General features: G+C 48.2%; 1 protein-coding gene across 1 annotated transcript; it reads right to left on the bottom strand.

Annotated features, from left to right (window-relative positions):
- Positions 1-7,444: 7,444 nt before the first annotated feature.
- On the bottom strand, positions 7,445-18,015 carry LOC148538578 (protein kinase C delta type-like). Its single transcript, XM_088453162.1, has 9 exons — positions 17,535-18,015; positions 16,308-16,414; positions 14,808-14,978; positions 13,401-13,492; positions 12,636-12,698; positions 11,753-11,891; positions 11,062-11,253; positions 8,737-8,865; positions 7,445-7,594 (listed from the first exon to the last, which is right to left on the bottom strand). Exons 1-9 carry the CDS (start codon positions 18,013-18,015, stop codon positions 7,445-7,447), a joined length of 1,524 nt encoding a protein of 507 aa, XP_088309288.1.
- Between the last annotated feature and the right edge of the window lie 4,551 nt (positions 18,016-22,566).

Raw genomic sequence — 22,566 nt, 5'->3', positions numbered from 1 at the left:
CTCGGTCTGGGTGTCGTTTTCGTCACTCCTGCCACATCTGTAATGGCAGTCACCCCGCCAAGGACTGTAAGTCAAGATTCGAAGGGCGGTTCAGGGGGCAGGTCTGACGTTGCTGGAGTTGACAAGTAAGGCCTATTCTCGGTGGCACTAGATGAGTTAGCTAAATGGTTGGGCTGGTATCCTTGCGGGATGATTACCAATTTTTGCTGGACGGTTTTAGTATAGGTTAACGGTTACCTGTAGCTGGCGCTTTGCATGTGGTCTCCTCCCGGAATTTGCATTCAGCCAGAGAGCTTCCCCATGTGCTGTGACAGAAAGTCTTTGCTGAAGTGGTTTTCTGCAGTATGCCGGGCCGTTTACCTCCCCTCCTTTGCCGGACCTGTGTATTTCCCCTGTTGGTGTTGTGCCCAAGTAGGTCCAGGATAAATACCGTTTGATTTAGCATTTGCCGTACCTTCATGGGGGCTCTGTGAACGATGAAATCCCTCGCTCGCTTTGCCAGATTCAGTACCAATTGTTTGATGAAGCGCTCGCAATGATTAAGGGTTTTGGTCCTGGGTCTTTGATGGCTAAATTGGACGTGGAATCTGCTTTTTGCCTACTGCCTTTGCACCCAGAGTCCCTACGTTGAATGGGTTTTAAGTTGGATGGCCAATTTTTTGTGGACAGGTGCCTACCCATGGGCTGAGCTATCTTGTGTGCTTATTTTGAAAAGTTTGGCACTTTCTTGCATTTGTGTGTCCAGGCTGGTACGGGCCACGTGGGCATAGCATATTATTTGGATGACTTTTTGTTCATCAGCCCATTGGATAGCGCAGTTTGAGGGGACGTTTTGTTTTCTCGTCAGGTGCAGTCGGTCCTAGGTTAATTTAGTTTTGCTTGCCGGATTATACCGATGGGAGGGGTGTTTGCAGTAGGCTGGAGCATGGTATTGCGGGGGTCTCCAACCCGCATTTCTGTGTTTGCCTTTACAGGGAAATCCTGAATGGCCTCATGGTGTGGGCTTCATTTTGGGGGATTTCAATTTTGGAGCTGATTTGGCCCTAGCAGCCGGTTGACAATGCTGACTTACCTTTGTTCACCAATGCTGCTGGTTCAACTGACTTCGGAGTGTTCTTCAAGGGGACTGGTGCGCTGCTTCATGGCCTGCATCATGGATATCACATGGTTTCGGTCCAACTGCTGTTATTGGAATTTCTCTTTCATCCACTAGGGGACACTGGAGGTGCTTACACTGGGGTATAGAGGCGTGGATAGCTGGAGCTGGCACTTTAATTAATTTTCGAAGTGTGAAGCTCCTCCCCCTCTATTCCCCCCCAGCCCTCAGTTTAGAAAATGTGCCTACGGAGCTGGTCACAATCTGCTGTGCTCCAGCAACACATTTAATTTTTATTTTAATTTAGGTTTATTCTTTTACTAACATCTTTTACACTTATTAGATACCCTTCGCCAGCTCTCTAAAGGTGGGGTCTGGGTACCTGGCGCCCTGTTCTTAGTAGAGCAGGAAAGAGTGCACAGTGCTTATCCTAAAAGCAACTGACACCTTATTGCCACAACACTTTTCTACACAGTGACAAGGGCACAAGAAGAAAGAAGAAGTGCTGAGCAGAACGAGAGAAGAGACCTCTGAGGGAGCGCAGTGAGTACATTCAGCTGCACATCCCCCGTCTCCCGTCCTGCTTCCCGACGCTGGTTTAGAGCAGCGCTACAGCGCTACTCTCTATCTATTAAGTCTCCCCTCTCCCCGCTAGTTTAGAACATCGCGGGCTATAGAGGGGCTGCCAGGTGCTGCAGCCAACGTTACACAGGCTCCCCTCTCCCTGCTAGCAGAGCGGCAAGTAGCGGGGCAGTCAGAGGGGGAAGTTAATATATGGCCAACGTTAAGCAGCCATATTGCATGCCTCAGGAGGAGGAAGGGGGCGGAGTCTAATGAGCGGGCTCTCTATACACGGCAAGCGGCTGTTACAACAGCGTGGCTGCCGTTTGTAACACTCTACCTGCATTTCTCCACATTACAGGAGAGTGCAGAAGCCACACAGTGTGGGCAGAAGCATTGATTCTCCTGGCACACACCCCTTATACAGGATCCTTTCCAAAAGGGGCTGTAAAGATGACACTGGGGTGTACAAAGTCCAGGGAATCTGAATTATTGGGAGGGAGTGGTGTGAACCTCCTCCTCTGTTTCCCACTAGCCTTCTGTCTCTGTATTCTGTCTCTGTTTAATCATAGAGTCTGTCTGTGTGTGTGTGTGTGTGTGTATGTATACCATTGACAGGACTATGGCTTATCAGAAAATGTTTGTTCCAAATGTAACAACAAACTAAGCCAAATGTTGCTGGCACCACGCTATGTGATGCTTGTTTAGTAACCGAAGGGGCAGCACAGATGGTGTAATGGTTAGCATTGCTGCCTCACAGCGCTGAGGTCATGGGTTCGGTTCCCACTACGGCCCTAGGGTGTGGAGTTTATATGTTCTCACTGTGCTTGCGTGGGTTTCCTCCGGGTGTTCCGTTTTCCGCCCACTATATATACCATTATAAACCTCTGTGGCTATTACTGTCTCACCTACTCCTCCATGAGCCGCTGACATGGCAGGAGTTATGGCGGCTGTAACTTCAGAATTGACGGCTAATAGGGTCAACCAAATATCTGGGCTGGTACAGATTATGTGTACCGCTTCTACATTGTCCTCCACTGCCTATCATAAGCCTGCACTGAGCGTCCTCTGCTGACTGTCCTCCAGTCGTAGGAGGAACCCCTCGCAGCTCCGCGCCGTCGGATTTAGAATCTGTCTCTCAGGGGGTGGAGCCTTTTAATTCTAGCGGTCAGGCAGATCCTCAGCTATAGCTTCTAGAACAGCTTTCTGTGGCCTGGAAAACAAATGGATAAGCGGTTCCAAATCCATGTTTTCCCTTCTGGCTATCCATTTCCATTATCCATGATGGAAGAGTGGAAAATACCTCCTCCAGTAGATGCGTTTGCTTTTCATTTGTTTTTTTTGTTTTTTTATAAGGAAACAGCGATTCCTTTGCCGGGTCATTCATGTAACCAGCGATGTGATTGGTTATAGTCTTGTGGCTGCCTCTAGGCTGATTGCTGGACAAGTCGCAGGACTTCCTGCACCAGTCAGTCAAGGTTTGCAGCGTTTTGATGTTTCTCCAAAGCATAGTTGTGAGTGTGGCTGTATTTCTGCTGCCTACTGATCATATACATACTGCTGTGGCTCTCCAACTCTTCTGCTCACAAGTTGGAATAAACACTGCGATCCATTTACACTACAGCAGGAGCCCAATTTAGGCCTACGCTTGTTAGCGCCTGGGTTAACAATGCTGTAATTTGCTGGGTGGACCAGTTGATTATGGGCTTGGATACTTCCAGAGCAGAGTTACGATTACTAGCAGAACTCTCCGTGAGTCAGCAGTTTACATGATATCAGTCAGATCAGTGCTCGTATGTCTGCTTCTCCTATTTCTGGCCGCAGAGTTCTCTGCTTGCGCTCTTGGCAGGCAGATGCAGAATCCAAACGGGCTGTTGAGGGTCTATGGTTCACAGGTGATATGCTTTTTAGTCCAGAACTGGACAAATGGATATCCCAAGCCACTGGGGGTAAGTCTTCTTTCCTCCCTTAGAATGCTCCATCACCCAGGAGGACTTAGACTGGTACCTCATTTCATTCCTTTCGTGCACATCCCTTTCGTTAAAGGGCCAGAGGTACTCCCTCGCACATTAGGGGTGGCAGAGGTAAAGGTCGCCCACATACAGTTACACGTCAACAGGATCAAAGACGAGCCGACTAACAGGTGGCTGACAGTCTCCCATCCCACGTGGGATCTCCTGCGATGGGACCTTGCTTACAGACTTTTCAACAAGCTTGGAACCAGACCTCTTTAGATCCGTGGATCTAAGCTGCTTTCCTTGCGGTTCCGAATAGATTTCGAGGTTTCCACTCCACATCGGTTCTTCTCTACGATTCTGCCGGTCAGTAGCGGCTCCAGGCACGGGCAAGCAGGTCCGTCGCCCGGAGCGCTACTGTTTCCGGAGGGCGCAGGAAACGCCCTCCTCCCTCCCAGCACTATGGGTTATATTTAAGCTCAGCTGGGAGGGAGCAGAGGAGGGAAGGGGCGGCAACACAGGATGGCGCTGGGCGCAGCACAGCCTAGCGCCGGCCCTGCTGCCGGTGTCCATGGACAAGGCCCCTATTAAACCCAAAGACTTCAAACCAGTATCTGAAGCTGTATCGTTTCACTATGGAGTCGCTTCAGTCTGTCACTGCAAGCTTCAAACCGGCAGAGTTCCTCATTTCTCTGTATATAAAGGATGCACATCACCATGTCCCAAATTGGGAACCGCATCAGGCTTTACTGCATTTTGCAAACTCGCGATCAGTTTCGGGCGTTGCCGTTCGGGGTATCCTCGGTTCCCCGTGTTTTCACTAAAATGATGTCTGTCATGACGACCAGTTAAACAAGGCTCCATCGGAACCACTTCTCTTGGACCATGCTTCACTGACATAATCAATTTCAAGAAACCCAATCCGAGTTCGTCCCAAAGACTCCAGTTCTGGGCATGATCCTAGATACGGCATTACAGAGGATTTTCCTTCCGGAAGACAAGGCCCGGGATATCCGGTTGCTCTTCTAGCTAGCCCTCAGACCAAGGAGGGTGTCCTTGCTTCTTGGTCTTTGTCTCTTGGGGAAGATGGTAGCTGCTTTCAAGGCACTACAATTCGGACGATTCCACTCCCGAGTGTTCCAGCTGGCCCTGCTATCACAGGGGTTAGGGTCTCACCTGCATCTAAATCAACTGATCCATTTGGTCCCGGCAACCAGGGGGGCACTCCTCTGGTGGATACGTCAGACGCCAGCCTCCGAGGATGAGGAGCTGTGGTCCTCGACTATCACTTTCATCGGTGGTCCCTACAGAAAAGACAGTGGCCCATAAATGCGTTGGAACTCGGAGCAGTTTCCCATGCTCGGCTAGAAGCAGCGCAGTTTCTGAGGTCTCATCCGGTACGAGTTCTGTCAGACAACGCGACAGACGTCGCTTACATTAACCGCTGGACCGGCACTCAAAGTTGTATGGCCATGCGAGAAGTAAACACATAAATTACATGGTAATGGTGGTAGAACCAGAGGGTGTGATAACAGACGTGCAGGCGGTATGGGGCACTGGAGAGGGTGGGGAGTGGGGGACCCCAACCAGGGCCGGTGCTACCATTAGGCAACTGCCTGGAGCGCTGGCCACTGGAGAGCACCGCTGGTTTCATTAAGTGTAGTTTGGTCCACACTAACAGTAGCAAACAAACCGCCGCCAGCTGTGTGTTTGTTTTAGCAGCCGGTGAGAGTCACACAGACTCTTATTGGATGCTGTGCCCACTGCCGGATCCGTCTGGGGCTCACTCACGAGCTCCGCCAACCGGCTTCCACAGTGGGTGAAGGGAGAGATGTCATGACGTCTCTATCATTGTGCAGAGCAGGAGAACAGAGGAGCTGATGGCGGCGGGCACAGGAGCGGGGATTCAGGTAAGTATAATGTTTAATGTCTCTCTGTTTTATGTGTACGGGGCACTGCATAGGGGGGACCACTACTGGAGGGGCACTGTATAAGGGACACTGCATAGGTGGTGGCAATTACTGGGCGCACTGTATAAGGGACATTGCATAGGGGGACCACTACTGGGGGCACTGCATAGTGGGGACCACTACTGGGGGCACTGTATAAGGGCTTGTGTAGCTTTCTGAGGGAAGGGGGGTGGCGCTAGGCTGAAGCTATGCCTAGGGTGCCAAGAAACCTTGCACCGGCCCTGACCCCAGCAAATAAGAATTGTGTGCCCAGCAAAAGATTCTACAATGTTAATGTAAATTACAGTTATTATTCAGCATATACTGTAAGAGGCTACAGATCATGGGAACAAATAGTAACTTTGGTGATCCATGAGTTTGTAGAGGAGCCGGCTGCCCCATCTAAAATGCCAGCAGGGTGGAATGGTGATGAGACCATGGGCCTGATTTAGAGATGGACGCAACGCTGCTGCTTCCATAGTTTTAATGATTATCGGTAATCTGTGCATGTGTCTGAGTCACGCTGAACGTGCGTAATTTTCATTGTCACTCGCAGTGAGAATCTATTTGCAAAGTGACTGACAGGCAGGGATAGTGTGTGGGCGGCAATAAGGGAGGTGGTGACTCAAACGCAGGCGTGTCGTGACCATTTCCGGGGGCGTGTCTCTGCCTGCAACTGCGATCAGTAATAAAAATGTCTCTGGCATCTCAGTTCAGCATCAGCGGACATCTGTGAATCAGGCCCTATCCGTGGGGCGTACAGGAGGTAATGCTTGCTGACATACAGTATAAATCACGCTATATGGTATAGAGCGTAATAAGTGGATGGGTTTTCTTATAAGCATTAAAGGAATAGGTGAGTCAATCAGGTTTCTCATACACAGAGGTAGGAAAATATATTATTTTATTAATAGTTATACCTCATACACATTCTGCAGCACTTTACTGATGATATTGCTGACTTGAGGATCCAGAAGATGTTATTACTGACACTTGGAGGACAGAGCAGATGACATGTGGAGGGCACAGCAGATGACATGTGGAGGACACATCAGATGACATGTGGAGGGCACAGCAGATGATACCCTGATGATGTGGAGGGCACAGCAGATGACATGTGGAGGGCACAGCAGATGACATGTGGATGGCACAGCAAATTACACACTGATGATGTGGAGGGCACAGTAGATGACACACTGATGCCATGTTGAGGGCACAGCAGATGACACACTGATGCCATGTGGAGGGCACAGCAGATGACACACTGATGCCATGTGGAGGGTACAACAGATGACACACTGATGATGTGGAGGGCACAACAGATGACACACTGATGATGTGGAGGACACAGCAGATGGCACACTGATGCCATGTGGAGGGCACAGCAGATACACTGATGATGTGGAGGACATAGCAGATGACACACTGGTGGGCACAGCAGATGACACACTGATGCCATGTGGAGGGCACAGAAGATGACACACTGATGATGTGGAGGGCACAGCAGATGATACTGATGATGTGGAGGACACAGCAGATGACACACTGTAAGGCACAGCAGATGACATGTGGAGGGCACAGCAGATGACACTGATGACACGTGGAGGGCACAGAAGATGACACACTGATGAAGTGGAGGGCACAGCAGATGACACTGATGATGTGGAGGACACAGCAGATGACACATTGGAGGGCACAGCAGATGACATGTGGAGGGCACAGCAGATGACACACTGATGACACGTAGAGGACACAGCAGATGACACACTGATGACATGTGGAGGACACAGCAGATGTTACAGCTGAGATAGTTGGTAGCAGAATGAGGATGGAGCCGGTGTCCTCTGATGTGATGTACTGGGTGAGATGTTACCTGCAGTGCATTATGGAGTCTGCATTGTCTTCCACCTGTCACTTGCAAATGAGAACCCACGGAACAGGCGGTTCTCCTTTACAGACATCGGTGGCTCCTGTGCTTCTGGTGGTGACAGCAGCTCATCCAGGGGTACATTTTCCCTGATTGTAACTGGGGTCTACGAAGAAGATGAATCAGATTGGTCACATTATAGACAGGCAAATGCCAAGCTAATTGGGCAATTTGTCACTGTATGTGTCATAACCGAGAATAATAACTAGATAGTGTTCAAGCTCTTCCCGCTATTCTATGTTATAGTATCCTATATGCTGCATGATAACATAACACATCAATATATTAATACAGAGCTAATACCAGAAATGAGAAAATGACGTGACAGAGATATGTAACCGAATTGACGAGATACCTGGCTGATTTTCGGGTTATTACATTGTAGGGCTGGTTTTCCTTCATGCATTATAAATACATTTGAAAGGAAAAAATTACAGTAAACTTGTAGAAAGTAACATAACAAATAAAGTAAAAATTTGTCTGTTTTTTTGTAATTGAAGTACTAGCTATGAGAGGTTATATAAGTCCTCTAAGAATCATTGAAAAAAACAGTGTGCTTGCAGCCTGTCACTGCTCTGCAATTCCTCATGTTGGTCAACAGGGGCGAGATGGAAGAGCGAATGCCCAGTCGTTAGAGTTTAATGGAATTTTCAAAAACATTCCATAAAATATTCTCCTCAATTTGCATTTGGCCACAAAAGACTAAGGGGCCTATTCATCATTACATAAGTATCACTAGTAATAATTATGTTCTAAACTCTACGCAAGTTTAAAAAATATTTTGGAGGCATTCATCATGCTTCCCTAACAAAAGTATCACTTCCAAAAAGCTGCGCTGAATTTCCCCCCCCCGCCCATCCCAGCTGGTACAGTGAGCTGAGACAGTGGTCTTGCACGCTTCCACCCCCCTACCCGTGTCTGATCTGGCTCTCCGCTCACAGCGGCTTACCCCTTCCAGCCCCGTGGCAGTCAGTATCTTTTCTGAAAACCTCAACCGCAGGCTCCGGCTCGCAGTTTCGATGGTCGCGATGGTCAAGACCATCGCGGCCATCAAACTGCACGCTCGTATAGGCTGTGGGTGGTGACCCACAGCTATACGAGCGTCCAGGAGGACGCTCCATAGTTATGGAGGACGGCCCTCATTCAGAGCGTGCGCTCTGCTCAGAGCGTACGGCTCTGAATGAGGGCCAATGTGACTGCATGATAGCGCACACATGGCATAAACTCCCATCTTATTCATATACTTACAGGCTGCAAAATAAATGGGGGAGTTGTTCTTCCAGCCTCCAATTCCTCCCAGTTGATTGGGCAGAAAAATGGATGACCTCTCAGATTGCTGCACATCACCTGTCTCTTCTTTGGGGACTTGCTTAGGAGCTATCGTAGAGATAAACGGAAACGTATAGGCTGTTAATGGCAGACAAGCACCATTAGACCAATTTCATCTTTTTTCCTTATGGCACTTTATTCTCAGGACGACATGTATAAAATCCTTTACCTTTGTTTTTCAACTACATTTGCTTGAGGCTTATTCAACGTAAATGCTATTCTTCTAGTAAAATAATATTTGTGACGTTAATTGTCTGTGGAACAGCACCCAGCAGCCGTAGAGCTGCTACCGAGCCGCCTGGATCTTCCTTAGTTAGGACATTCCCAGCATTTAGCTTTATCCTGGTACCAGTTGTCCTGCCCCCTCTTCATGATGTCATGACAGCACATGTTTGGGGGTCAGGGCTGGCAAAGTGTGAATTTTTGCCCTGTTATGGCCGTGACTGTATCATTATTCTATATTGTATTTTACTAGTATTTATCAGAAAGTGAGTCCTCCAAAAGAGGACACAATATGGCAAGTAATATGTATAACTAAAGATCTGATCAGTGACATAAAACCCTTTTCCTGCCACTGCTAATCAGACGCCAATGCAGCCAGGTCTCCTATATACCTTACTTTATGCCTAGCTAATAAATAGAAGGTATGTAATAATATTATCCAAAGCCTATTCCAATGGTAGCTTCATGATAGCTGCCCTGTAAATGGGGCAATCTTCTCAGAGCAAACTTCTCACCCGGCCATCGAATACCCTTTCTCCAGTGGCACAATAACCCAGGTTATTGCCGGATGTATCCGGGTCATGGCTCGGTGTAAAGGGGTCCTTGAAAGAATAACCCAGGTCTTGTGACCCCTGAATCCAACCCTGGTCACTAAAGGACCCGGCTTTTGGTGCAGTGTAAACAGTGTGACCCGGGTCACGGTGACCAGGGGCATGCCTCAAACCAGCAAATTGGTTGGCTTCAGTAACGTTTGGAGTTGACATCAACTACAAGCATCCACTGTAACATTAGAAGACCTGGGTCACGGAAGAGCCGAGTCCATTGTGAACAACTAGACCCAGAAAATAACCCAGGTCCAGCTGCCAGTGTAAAAGGGGTAAAACTTGGCTGCGAGCCATGCTCAGTGTCACAGGTTGGAGACGGGTTTTTGGTGGAAAAGTGGTATTACACATTGCTGCCTTGCTGCTGTAGTTACATTTGAGGGGTATGGCTATAACTAGGTGGGAATGCTGTGACTGTAGACACTTAGGGGTATATTTACTAAGGTGTGGGTTTTTAGAAGTGGAAATGTTGCCCACAGCAACCAATCAGATCCTACTTAACATTTATCTAGCACCCTATAGAAAATAATAGCTAAATTCTGATTGGTGGCTATGGACAACATCTCCACTTCTAAAATCCTGCACTTTAGTAATTATACCCCTTATAGCCTATGCATTTAGTGCAGGGATGGGGAACCTCAGGCCCGGGGGCCATATAAGGCCCGCGGAATCATTTGGTCTGCCCCTCGTAGCTTTTTTCTGCTAGCCTCATCTGGCTATCAGTGTGCCTAGAATGGCACCCTGCAGCCATAATCTATGCAGCAGTGCCACCTGGAGAGTCCTTAGGACGCTTCAGACAGTCACACCACTGCCCTTACAGCTCCTCGTTGCTGTAATCACCGGCAATTGTGACCCGCGCCTCCGTGTGACTTCACACGGAGGGGGCGTGGCCTGCACCAGGCCCGCGCATAATGTTATATATATCAAAATGGCCCTCGGCAGCAAAAAGGTTCCCCACCCCTGATTTAGTGTGTGCTTTGTTATAATCTAGGTCTTATTTCCTCTGTGACTCCATGTTCTCCGGACCCAGTTATACGCGTGTTTATACCATACATGCCTACTCTCCCGGGAATCGCGGGAGGGTCCCGATTTTTCGGGAAACCCCCCGCGATCCCGGAAGAGTAGGCATATCTCCCGCATCCCGCCCACTTCCTAGTGAAGTGGGCAGGATGGGGAGATTTTACATGAAATTATCGGGTCTGTCGGGAAGGGGCGGGGCTAAATTAGGCAAATCGCGTCATTTAGCCCCGCCCCTCCTCACGGACCCGCGAATCATGGGGGTTTTCTGTAAAGGGGGCGGGGCCTAATGCCGTCTATCATCTGGCCCCACCCCCCGAAGAGGAGAGCAGCAGGTCCCCTCCTGCTGCTCCCGGAAAGCTGCCCAGCAATGTAGGTAAGTATGGTTTATACTTATACTCACTCTATGAAGGATGTTCCGGATCTCTGGATTGAGGTTCTTTGGATACGTCGGGGCATCATACATAACAGAATACTCAATCTTAATGGTCTCCTCACCGGCATAAAATGGGTAGGACCCAGTGGCCATCTGATAGAAAATGACCCCAAATGAAAAGATGTCCACCATGCTGTTATATGGTAAATCACAAAGTATCTGTGACAACACGGAGAAACAAACAGTTAGTACATTGTCCATCCTGGCAGGAGGCACCGAATTAGGTTGTTATTTGTACATACTGGTCCTAACGTGCACGCTGCTGCGAAAACCGCAGCCATTTTTCTGGTGTTTTGCGCATACGCTGTGAGGAAATTGTTGGAAAAATGGCGGCCGCGCCATTTCCTCTGTGATCTGCGCATGCGCAATAGACTCCAGGCACACACTAGTGCCCAGAGTATATTGATTTTGCTGTGGCCGGCCAGCCACGTAAGTTAGTGGCCGGCCGCCGGAGTGAGAGGAGGGGGCCTTTGACGGGGGATGCACATGAGCCCCCTCCTCTCTAAAGACGCCTCTGGTGTCACCCCTCGGTGGGTGACACCCGGGTGCGGCCCACACCCCCTGCACCCCATTGTGACGTCACTGGGACCAGGATATGGTGGGATAAATATGGAAATGACGACTTGAGAAGCCTGTAGGGGAAGACTGTGTTACTTACCTCTGGGGCCATGTAACCTGGGGTCCCCGCACACTCGCTGATCATTTTATGGCCATGGATATTCTTCACTGCCAGGCCGAAATCGGCAATCTTCACATGGCCGGCTGCATCCAGGAGAATGTTGTCTGGTTTCATGTCCCTGTGAGAAGAGTGAGTGTAAGTTCTGTTTGTCAGAGAACTACCAGCTGTAGAACTTGGATTGTTGTGGAGAAAGGTCCCCAGAGTGACATAATAAAAACCATTAGAGTGTCACAGTGCTGGATGCAGCAATGCAGAATGCAGCTCACTGCGTATGCACCAAGCTCCGGAATTCCATACATTCCGGGGCTTGGATGTAGTGGGTAATGCCATGTTTAGATGGCTTTGTCCAATAGAAGCCTATGATCTTGAACTCGGAACTCCCCCTGCTAGGGATACCTCCCTACACTCCCTGCGGCGTGTGCGTCACTCAACGCATACGCAGAAGGACTTCAGGGTAATAAACCCGGGTTTCTTCTATCGCAAAAGACAGGCCTTACCGGGAGAGCTGTCCTTTGATTTTTTCAAGCATACGGCGTTAATAAATAATGTTATGCTTGCAGTGAGTGGCGGGATGCATCGCATGCAAAATGCACAGCATCCTGCACCCCGCCCACAGTGCGACGAAGGGACCTGTAACATGAGATGTGGTGACTAGGATGACAGTCGCTGCGGAGATCAGCTGCATACAGTCACTATCCATGGGGTGGGATGAAGGGGGAGATAAGATGGTGCGTGGAGCGGTCATAACAGTCTTACCCCAAATATCATGATGATACCCAGAAATGAATGACAAGGACATAACAGCTACACTGTAACTCTATGAGGGGGTTACTATATGTGATCATTAGAAATAATACGTTACCTGTGAATGATTCCCCTCGTGTGCAGGAAGCGCAGCCCACATACAAGTTCTGCTGCTATAAATCTGATGGGGAAGAAAGAAAATAATTATCAGTAGAAATATTGTGAAAGTGAGATGACTGATAATAATGAGATGGCACATTCCCCCTGATATCGTCACGGGAAACATTGTCACACAGGCTTCCTGTATGGCTAAGTAACACACTGGAGCCCTAAGTCCAGGAGACTCTTTATTATACACAGACCTGTCACCATGGAAACCTATAATGGTCCGGCCTGGATTTGTTATGCTGGGTGCACACTATGAGATCCATTGAACGCTCTATTGTTATGACACAAAACGGAATAACAGTGTGGATCGCATAGTGTGTACGGACTTTCTGGGTACTACCACGGTTGCATGAGATATCATCTGGTCGGCCGACATATCATCCTGGTACACATTGGCTAGTGTGTACCCAGCTTTAGGCTGCATGGGCCGTGCCCTACTGCATTAGATGTACAGAGGTGCTGTTACTATCTCTCATATTAATAATGATATTTACATATTATAAACGTTGGGCCAGATAGGCTGAATTATTTCCATATATAGCTGTTATACTGATAGGATGCTATGGGGGACGGGCTCCAAGATGTGGAGATAGGGGAGCGGTTATGGGGCAACAATGAAAGGAGCCTAGTGGGAGAAACAATGGAAATTTGGGCTAATCTTACACCACAGCCAGACACCGGCCTCAGCACCGAATGTACCCATTGTCACTCTTACCTTGTAGTACTGATGTCAAAAGGGGCTCTGCAATTTATGAATTGGGTCAGGTCTCCCCCACTCAGGTACTCCATGATGAAAACTACATGGTCCTGTGTAAGAGACAGAGAGCACGGCATCAGTTACATTATGGGCGTTACTCTAACACACCGCAGACAATACTCCCCACATACCTCCCAACATTTGTCCCAGGTGAATCGGGACTTCTACGCGCCAAAGTGGGCGTGGCTGAATGGTACGCCCCCATTTGCATCACTAACGGGCGTGCCCAGTATCTCTGAGATGCTGGGCTGCCCCCGGGCTTCCTACCCGTACTGTGAATAGATGCTGTGCGCATGCGCACATCAAGTGTTCTCACTCTACATACCCGTTGCTCTGCTCTACAGAGCAGCGGTGTATGCTTCCCCCCAACTTCCCCCCCACCGCGGGACACTGCGGCCCGCGGGTGGGACAGCGGGACAGTCCCAGAAAAATGGGACTGTCCTGCTGAATGCGGGACAGTTGGGCGGTATGTCACCATGCTTGCCTACTATCCCGAAATGGCAGACAGCCTCCGGAAAATTGGGTGGAGCTCCCGTCCACCTGGAAAAGTGGGTGAGATTCCCGGGCCAGATGCCACCCCTGAACCCCACTGCACTCTATCTGCAGCATCTACTTGAGGTTGGTTCGGGGGAGGGGAGGGGCCGGCAATTTGTGTAATCTCCAGCATTGTGTAGCGAAGGGCCGGGTCATGATGATGTGATCACATCTTCACTCCAATGCCGCAGCCTGTGCCAGCCACTCCTTTTCCTATGCCGCACCACGCCCCCCGCTATGCCGACCATGGCCACACACCCTAACAAAAAAAATGGAAAGAAAAAAATTATATTTGCGGCACAGGGCAAAGTCGTGTGCCCCTTAGCCAGGCAACTCCAGGGGGGCGTACAGTCAGTGTAATCACTCCTCTTCCCTCCACTGATCCAGAGAAGACTGCTGCTGCTGGTCAGCCTCCCTGGTCCCACCGCAGCCCAGCATACATCAGGGTCTGCTGGGCTGGGGAGACACAGACTGCTGCTGCTGACAGATAAAGGGGGAGGGGCACAGCATACTCTGGTGGAACGGTAACCTGATAGGAAAAGTGTTACCGTTACCACAGCAAGAACGGTTGTGTTATGTGTTATTACCTTGTTCCTCATACACATTATTCAGTTAATTTACATAATCTATATTTGCAATAACATAGCCAGCAAGCTATGGCATTGGATAGTCTGGCTGTGACCTATAGGAGGAAGGTGATACATACAAGTGTATGAGAACAAGAACTATTATAATGAACTGATGAGATACAATAAATATTTTATTTTTATTAAGCAAAACTGTTACTCGGTGTAATAAGACGTTAGTCATCATTGTGACAGAGACTCTTACCGGTGTCTGGAGCGCGGCATATCCATGCGTGAAGAACGCGCTCTCCCCAGTTATTTCCAGGATGTCTCTCTCTATGAACATGGAGTTCCTAAAGCTGCTCACTAATGTCCTCTTTTGTACCATTTTCACAGCCAGCCGCTGTCTGGTGATGGTATGGGAAGCCAGCAACACCTGGATGAGACAGAGAGTGAGGACTGGGACCCCAGGGAGCAGTGCAGTATGTAATGCAGGCTGGGGGCGACGTTACATCACTGGTACTAAGGGACAGAAGCAATGCACAGTGGGCCTGATTTAGCATGGAATGCAAGGCTGCGTTTGCACGTATCCGGTCGCTGTGAAAATATACTAATGAATGCGATTATACGGCAACTGCAACACTATACCAAGATGCCAACCGCTGTATTAAGCCGCTCACTTCCCATTACATAAATCCACAATTCAGCGCAAACATCGGTAACATCGAACCCATACGCACAGTTGTGATTGACCTGACCATACCTCACAGACTGCTAAACTTCCTGTCGCCATCTAGACCTCGCGTATGCTATTGCAGGGGCTTCATTATGCACACCCCTAACGGCATTCAAACACACAGGCATGCCTGCTTTCCACCGACCACCCCCATACGGTCACTTCCTGTCAATCAATGTGCGATGGGACTGCGTGCTAACTGTGATCGCTTCCTGATCTCAGCGCCTGGTTCGCGTACGTGCACTGCGTCTTATACACATGCGCAGAATGCAAACATCAGCCGGCTGCATGCGAAGGCAGCATTGCAATCCAACCTGAATCAGGCTCAGTGTCCTCAGCTGCGAAGCCTGCAGAGCCAACACTCCCAGAGATCATTGTACAAACAGAAGGTGACAAGACAAAGTGACCACAGCGTTCTTCAGAACAAGGTGAGAACGAGCCCCCCACCCCCCATGCCATCTGTAATCTGACTGTCAGTCACCGCACCCCACATACACTAACATCAGGATGTGCTGCCTGTCACTGCAAGAGACCACTCCCCCACACTGGGGACCCCCTACACATAGCGATAGCATCAGCATGGGGGAGCACTATGGCATATGTGAACTGAGGTTTCTGTGTGGCATAATGGGAACTGGGGCACTACAGTGGACTTAACACATTTGTGGTGCTGTGAGTATTTTCACATTATACTTTTTAATAACATCGCCAACATATTTTATTCATCATTTTATTGGGTAGGGGCCCCCACAAGTTAGCTGCCCTGGGGTCCCTACAAACCTTGATCCAGCCATGCTGGAGGTGTCCAAAAGCAAATATAGAGGAAGAACAAGGAATACGCTGCTGTTTCCTTCAGAGTTGCCTTTTCACATGGACCCCATTGTATTTATAATGGAGAGCGCCCATTGTGTATATAATGGCTGATAAATAATATGATGCAGCAAGTAAAGTTCTTATGTCATCAGACGGTCTGTTCTGTTTGCTGCAGTGTTTACAGGGAAGTCAGGAAAATCCCTACTGCTCACTTACCTTCCCGAAACTGCCCTCTCCGATCTTTCCATGGAAGGTTAAACTTTCCATCAGGTGAGAGGCAGCCGATGTCTCAGGGGAGCTGGCTGGGGGGTTCTTACTTCCACCTTGTGATATAAATAGAAATCAGCATTTTTTATTGAAATTAACTTTGTGTTTTTTTTCAGGGCTGTAACTAGGGTAGTGTGACCAGTGCCATGGCACAGGGCACCGCAGGACAGGGGGCGCTGCTTGTGCCTGTCAATTTCCCTGTTTATTATAATTCTCACTTGTAGCTTCCTCTTCTTTTATCCCCAGCATCTCCTGGCTTCCCCTATCTCTCTCCTGGCCCATCCCCATGAGGCCATGGCCCTTTTTTGGGTACACTTTCTTATGTCCCAATTTGAAAAATGAAGGGGCCGGGGGACACCTATGCTTTTTCTGGCACAGGGCACCAAAAAGTCTAGTTACGGCTCTGGGTTTTTTTCTGCTAATGTAACTTTTTAAATGTTACAGATAAGTATAGCATAGAGGACGGGATGCATCAAGCCCAAAATGCGGTCAAAACCCAACAACTGCTGTTTTCTGAGGTTTGATCACATTCCCCATATGCCCCAAGCTCAGAAAAGCGATACTTTGTGGAGCTTGTACCCCATAGCCTAATAGGAGCTTATTGTCTTCTTACCGCATAATTCCCCGACAGGGATCCAATAGGATCCTTCCCAGTGTCCCCCACAACTTGTGCTGGCCGACAGATGTGCATGCGCAGAAGGACTCCTGGGTCATAAACCTGGAAGTCCGCACACCGGCTCTTATTGGAAGAGCTGTCCTTTACATTTATAATCACAGTTGTACATACATACCGCACTACTGTATGCGACTAGTGGTGCAATGTATGATATCCAAAATGCAATGCATGATATATCCTGCCCAGAAAGAGAGAAGTATACAACTGGGGTCATGTGTTATGAACCATTAGGTACAGTATTAATGCTGGTTTTCTGTAGTACCCGGTCAGTATATTATTACGTGGCTTTATCATATGTTCTTGGGGTGCGACAGAGATGAAACAGATTAATAAGGGGTAAATCATCCTGACTACAACATTGGATAGGACAATAGAACAACAAAGTGATAGGTGCTGTAGAATAGTAATTATATAATAAAGAGGTACTGTACCTGACACCTCACTTACTTCTGTATTAAAATTTACAATACATTTCATATATTTTAATAAAAATAATTTACCTGCTGTTGTCTTAAATTTCTTTTTACCGCCATTGCCCTCAGTTGTGTGAGACCGCTTATTGCTCCTCCGGTGTGACACAGCTATGGCTGTACTGATGGGCGCGCTGGGTCCCTCACCTGGATCTTCTGGCTCCTCCTTTTTCTTTTTTTTATTCCTCCCGCTGTCCTCCATCTTGTCTAGGGGCCTCTTAATGGCCGCTCTGTTACTGCTGGTCTTATCCACCTTCCTCCTCTTATTTGGGGCCTCATCTGACGGCTTCTTAGATCTAGTCTGACTCTTTTTGCTCTTCTTTTGGAGAGTCTTTGAGGCCGTCTCAGCTGCCCGGTTCTCCTCGCTCACCTGAGTGTCTCCTTCCTCTAGGATATTGGGAAGGTCTCCTCTCACCTCGCGTACATCCTCCTTATTCCTCCCACTAGGAGCCTCTAGCTCCTCTGCAGCGCACCTGTTCTTCTTTGGTCGCTTTCTCTTTTTTGTTCTCATGTTATATATTATATATAAACACAAGCTCGCTAAGCACAAGAAAAGCACCTTACCACTGAAAATGGTGAAGGTACAAAGAGGGGAAATTATGTTGATAACTCACTGAGCCAGCAGCCAGGTGACATCACAAAGCAATTTGTGACATCACTGTCCCTAACACTCTTGGTTCTAAGGGTTGAGAATCCTTGGGGCTGTGTCTAATATATGTATATATATATATATATATATATTATATACACACACACATACAGCAAATGAAAAAATGCTATATGTCAGAGGTTCCCCAAACTCGCCACTACAGTCCAGGTTTGATTATGTCCATGCTTGAGCCCAGAAGGTTAAATCAAATTGACTGAGATGCTAATTAGGTCACCTGTGCTAAAGCATGGATATCCTTAAAACCTGTACTGTAATGGCAGAGTTTGGGAACATCTGTCATACGTGATATCATAAGTGTACTAGAATAAAAGTGTCCTTTTGAAACAGTGTCAGTCTAGAGTGATTTAACAGGCTCATTTGGCTTGTTCTCATTGGTATCCCAATAGTTGGGGTTGTGCATCCCATACAATCCGAAAGTATAACCCTCCACCAAATCACCCAAAAATAAGGTGGTATCTGTCTGTCTCTACTGGCTGCTGTTATTTATTATATATATATACATGCATGGTACCCCTGATGTAATGTGGATAAAGCATTGACCCAATGGACTGCCATTGTTCCCGAATGCCATTGTTCCCGAATGCGACTGGCCCAGTAACAGCGCTGCATATCTGCATATTGGTACCAGGGAGTAGCTTAAAATTATCCATTTTCTCTCCCTTCCCGACAGGGGTAGCCGCGCCCTGTGCAGCATTGATTGTCGTTGCACCTAGTCATGTGCGGCTTCGCCAAGTGCAATCGAAAATGAGGTGTGGCCTAATTACCATAGACCACGCCCCTAAATGATGATATTTGTGGACATGCCAGCAAGGCATGCCTCCGGTGTAACGTCAGGCTGGGGGAGAGCCCAGCACTTCCCCCAGCCCTCTCCCTACACCGAATGGATGCCATGCAGCTTCCATTCAGCTACTCCAGGGTCTTGCACTGCCACACTGCTGCGGCGGTGGGACTGCCCATCCTCCCGACCAGGCCACCCGCGGGACACTTCGGCCCTCGGGTGGAACAGCGGGACAGTGCTGAAATCGGGACGTTGAGAGGGGTGCGCCCCCTATGGGGTGGCGCCCCTGTTCGACCGCACAAGTCGAACATTCCTCGAGCCAGCCCTGCTTCCCGATCCCTCATTGTGTGGCTGATTCAGTGACAGATTCATCACCTCCCTGTACATGTTGCATCTGCTGGTGACTAAGGGACACTTTGTTCTCTAGCAGGATAATATTCTGGTCCCAATCACCATACTATAAATCAGTGCCATCCCTTCCCGACCCCGCACAATACATCAATACAAATTGCTGCACAATAATTATGTACAATAAAGGGAGGGACACTGCACCAACTGCACCACTCCACTATAAACTCTAGTCATGCAGCAGGGAAAAGCCCAGAACCCTCATCCAGAGGCAAACCTTAATTTTTGCGGGGACCCCACATGGAAAATTAAATGGGCCCTTTAAAACAATGTAGTATATAAACTATGTTAAAACAAATATTATGGGGGTTATTTATCAAAGTGTGCTGACATTCTGGCTGCCCCCTCTGGGTTGGGATAGAGGGGGGAGTGTGTGTCGGCATAGCGGGGGGCGTGATGCAGAATAGGGGTGTGTGGCAGGGTACAGGACGCTGAACTGGGGGTAGAGTGGGGGCATGACCGTGCAATAGCGTCATCTTGACCCAACCCGCTACACAATGCCAACAATACCAGCACTGTGAAGCAGGGAACGAGACCATGATGACACGATTTAGAGCGAATCGCATCATCGCCCCCCTCTATACATTCATGTAAGGGGGAAATGTATTAAATCTTGGAGAGAAAGTACCAACCAATCAGCTTCTGTCATATTACAGTCTGTGCTAGGAAAATGACATACCTCCCAACATGACCCTCTCCAGGAGGGACACAATGCTCTGGTCCTGGACTTCCCTGGTAATTTATTATTGGTGGTGGCTCCAGGGGTGGGGCTGCAGTACAGTCCAAAATTCAAATAGGGGAGTCACACCAACTGCCAGTGAGTCCCAGCCAGTGATGTTTGGCAGTGTGTGAAATGACAGTTGGTGTGACTCCCCTATTTGAATTTTGAACTGTGCTGCAGCCCCGCCTCTTACCAGGGAAGTCCAGGACCAGAGCATTGTGGACCTCATTCAGAGTCGGTCGAAGCGGCTGCTCGGTCGTATGCCACCGATGTTCGCTATACTGCGCATGCGTACAGTTCGCAATGCGCGTGCGCAAACTAGCCGCTATGATCAGAACACAGCCAGGTCGGTAGTTTGAGTGACAGACTGAGGCGTTTGTGGGTGGTAACAGGGGAAGGTGTTTGAAAACGGGGGAGTGGAGATCCGAACGCAGGCGTGCCTCATTATGCGAACGGCGTTTTTTGGGAGTGCATACGGTTTATGGGAGTGCATAATTAGCTAAGTAGCGTCATGGCACATGTGACATGGGAGGTTTTTACACTGACATGATCGTAGAGCTTAAGAGAGGGTATGGTCAACCTTAAGCTCTACGACCAGTTCCGATGGTAACCGATGGTCTCGATTAATCCTTATATGCCCGGAGATGACGTGCAGTGCGTACGAAAAGGGGGCGTATTTTTTTTTTATTCCGGCAGCTTCCTCCCCTTGGTCGGCCAGCTAACGATCCGAACTTAGGGACGCAACTTGCGAGGGAATCATTTGCATATCCGGCCCCTTTTCCCATACGACCGTGCGGTCGCTTTGTCCGACTCTGAATGAGGTCCAGTGTCCCTCCTGGAGAGGGTCATGTTGGGAGGTATGCAATGACAGTTACAATTGAAATTGATTGGTTGCTATGGGCAAGTTCTCCACTTTATCTCTCTCCAAAGGGTAAATTTACTAACGTGAGAGTTAGTAGAGTGGAGGTGTTGCCCATAGCAACCAATCAGATTCTAGCTATGATCTTCGTGTACAGTCCACCCGATATATATTGTGCCTTCGCATCTGCGCTGGGTGCACACATCATCTAGATTTAAGAACTGGTTAAGCTGATCCACGTGTGGACAAACTGCCACCAGCACCTACTGCTGACAGTTAGCCTATAGCAATTAATCAGATTGTACTTATCATTTATCTAGCACCTTCTAGAAGATAATAGCTATAATCTGATTGCATTGCATTGTAGATATAGGGGAGTGGCCACAATGACGCATGCCACCCAATCATTCTGTTGTGTGCAAATGTGTACAACATGTGTCTAAGATGATAGACAAATAGACAAAAGTACAATTTTAAAAAACGTAACATTTTCTTTCAATTAATTATATACAAGTTTTTTTTTCCCCTGTGTGTATTGGAGTGAGTCAGCATTGCACGCTGAATGCAGATTACAGATAATCGTGAATCTGCGCATGCAGAGGACCCATTCTGCGACTGTACAGAATGGGTCCAGTGTAAACTCACGCAGTCCCTTCAATGCTTCTGCCTGATTGACAGGCAGAGGCATTTAAGGGGTGGTGCGGGGACAGGGCTGGCCATCGTGCCGGCAAATGGGTGCGTGTCCGTCCCGTTATCCGGGAGTGGTAAGGGCCTGGACTGCATCGACGGACACAGTTTCCTGGTCTCACAAGCTGGCCAGCCCGAGTAAGGTGAGGCTTACTTAGCTGGCTGGTGGCCCGGCGCTGTCCACCATCATGACCGATGGTCACTATGTTGATCCCAGCCTGAGATCTTGCTTGCAGCGCTGGGCTTGCAAATGCAGCAAGGGGTGTCAGGTACATTTGCATTCATTGCTGAATCAGCCCCAATGACTGTTCTAAGCTATACTAAGCTAACCTATAATAATTACACAACACATGATCTTTTCAAACTATAAAGATTTATTTTTTAACAATTTGAAAATAATTTTTTGTTTTAATAAACCAAAAAAATAAAAATGAATTAAATAAATTGGACATCCTCTTCACCGTCTCCTGCATGCGGCCCAAATAATGGCTCATGAGCCGCAATTTTTCAAAAATTAAAAAAAACGCCTGTTTCCACTCAGGCCTCTGACATTCTGCATCTGAAAATGAAAAATAAATAAAGCAAATCTTCATATTTCTGTCACTTTATGTACAAATGCAAACAATAACATAAAATACAAATGTATGCTCAAAAGTAAGCAAAGTAAAGGTTCATTTAAAAAAATACAAATTAAATAAATCTAATGCCGGGTGCACACCTGACGATGTGTTGTCTGAACAGGCGGATATGAGGACATATCGTCTGCATTGGCCAATGTGTACCACTGACGATGGGTGCTCCCACGCAGTGTCAGCAACATTGCCTGGCGGACCTGCATGCATGAAACTTGTTGCAATTGATAAGTGGTGCAGAAGAAAACAGATGACAGTTGGTAGATGATCAGCTGGAGCACCATTATCATACACAACAACTTTCTAT

Source organism: Taudactylus pleione, unplaced genomic scaffold, assembly GCF_031769625.1.
Source record: "Taudactylus pleione unplaced genomic scaffold, aTauple2 ptg000039l, whole genome shotgun sequence".
NCBI lineage: Eukaryota > Metazoa > Chordata > Amphibia > Anura > Myobatrachidae > Taudactylus > Taudactylus pleione.
Note: the sequence above shows the minus strand (reverse complement) of the source record. Positions and strands in the feature narration are given on the sequence as shown.

What these genes read in the sequence shown, in the direction of transcription:
- LOC148538578 (XM_088453162.1), bottom strand. Translation starts at nt 18,015, where the DNA reads ATGAGAACAAAAAAGAGAAAGCGACCAAAGAAGAACAGGTGCGCTGCA. An exon ending in ACGAGGGGAATCATTCACAG is followed by an intron (nt 11,892 to 12,635) that starts GTAACGTATTAT and finishes CTCTTCTCACAG; the next exon opens with GGACATGAAACCAGACAACA. An exon ending in TCCGGAACATCCTTCATAGA is followed by an intron (nt 8,866 to 11,061) that starts GTGAGTATAAGT and finishes TCTCTACGATAG; the next exon opens with CTCCTAAGCAAGTCCCCAAA.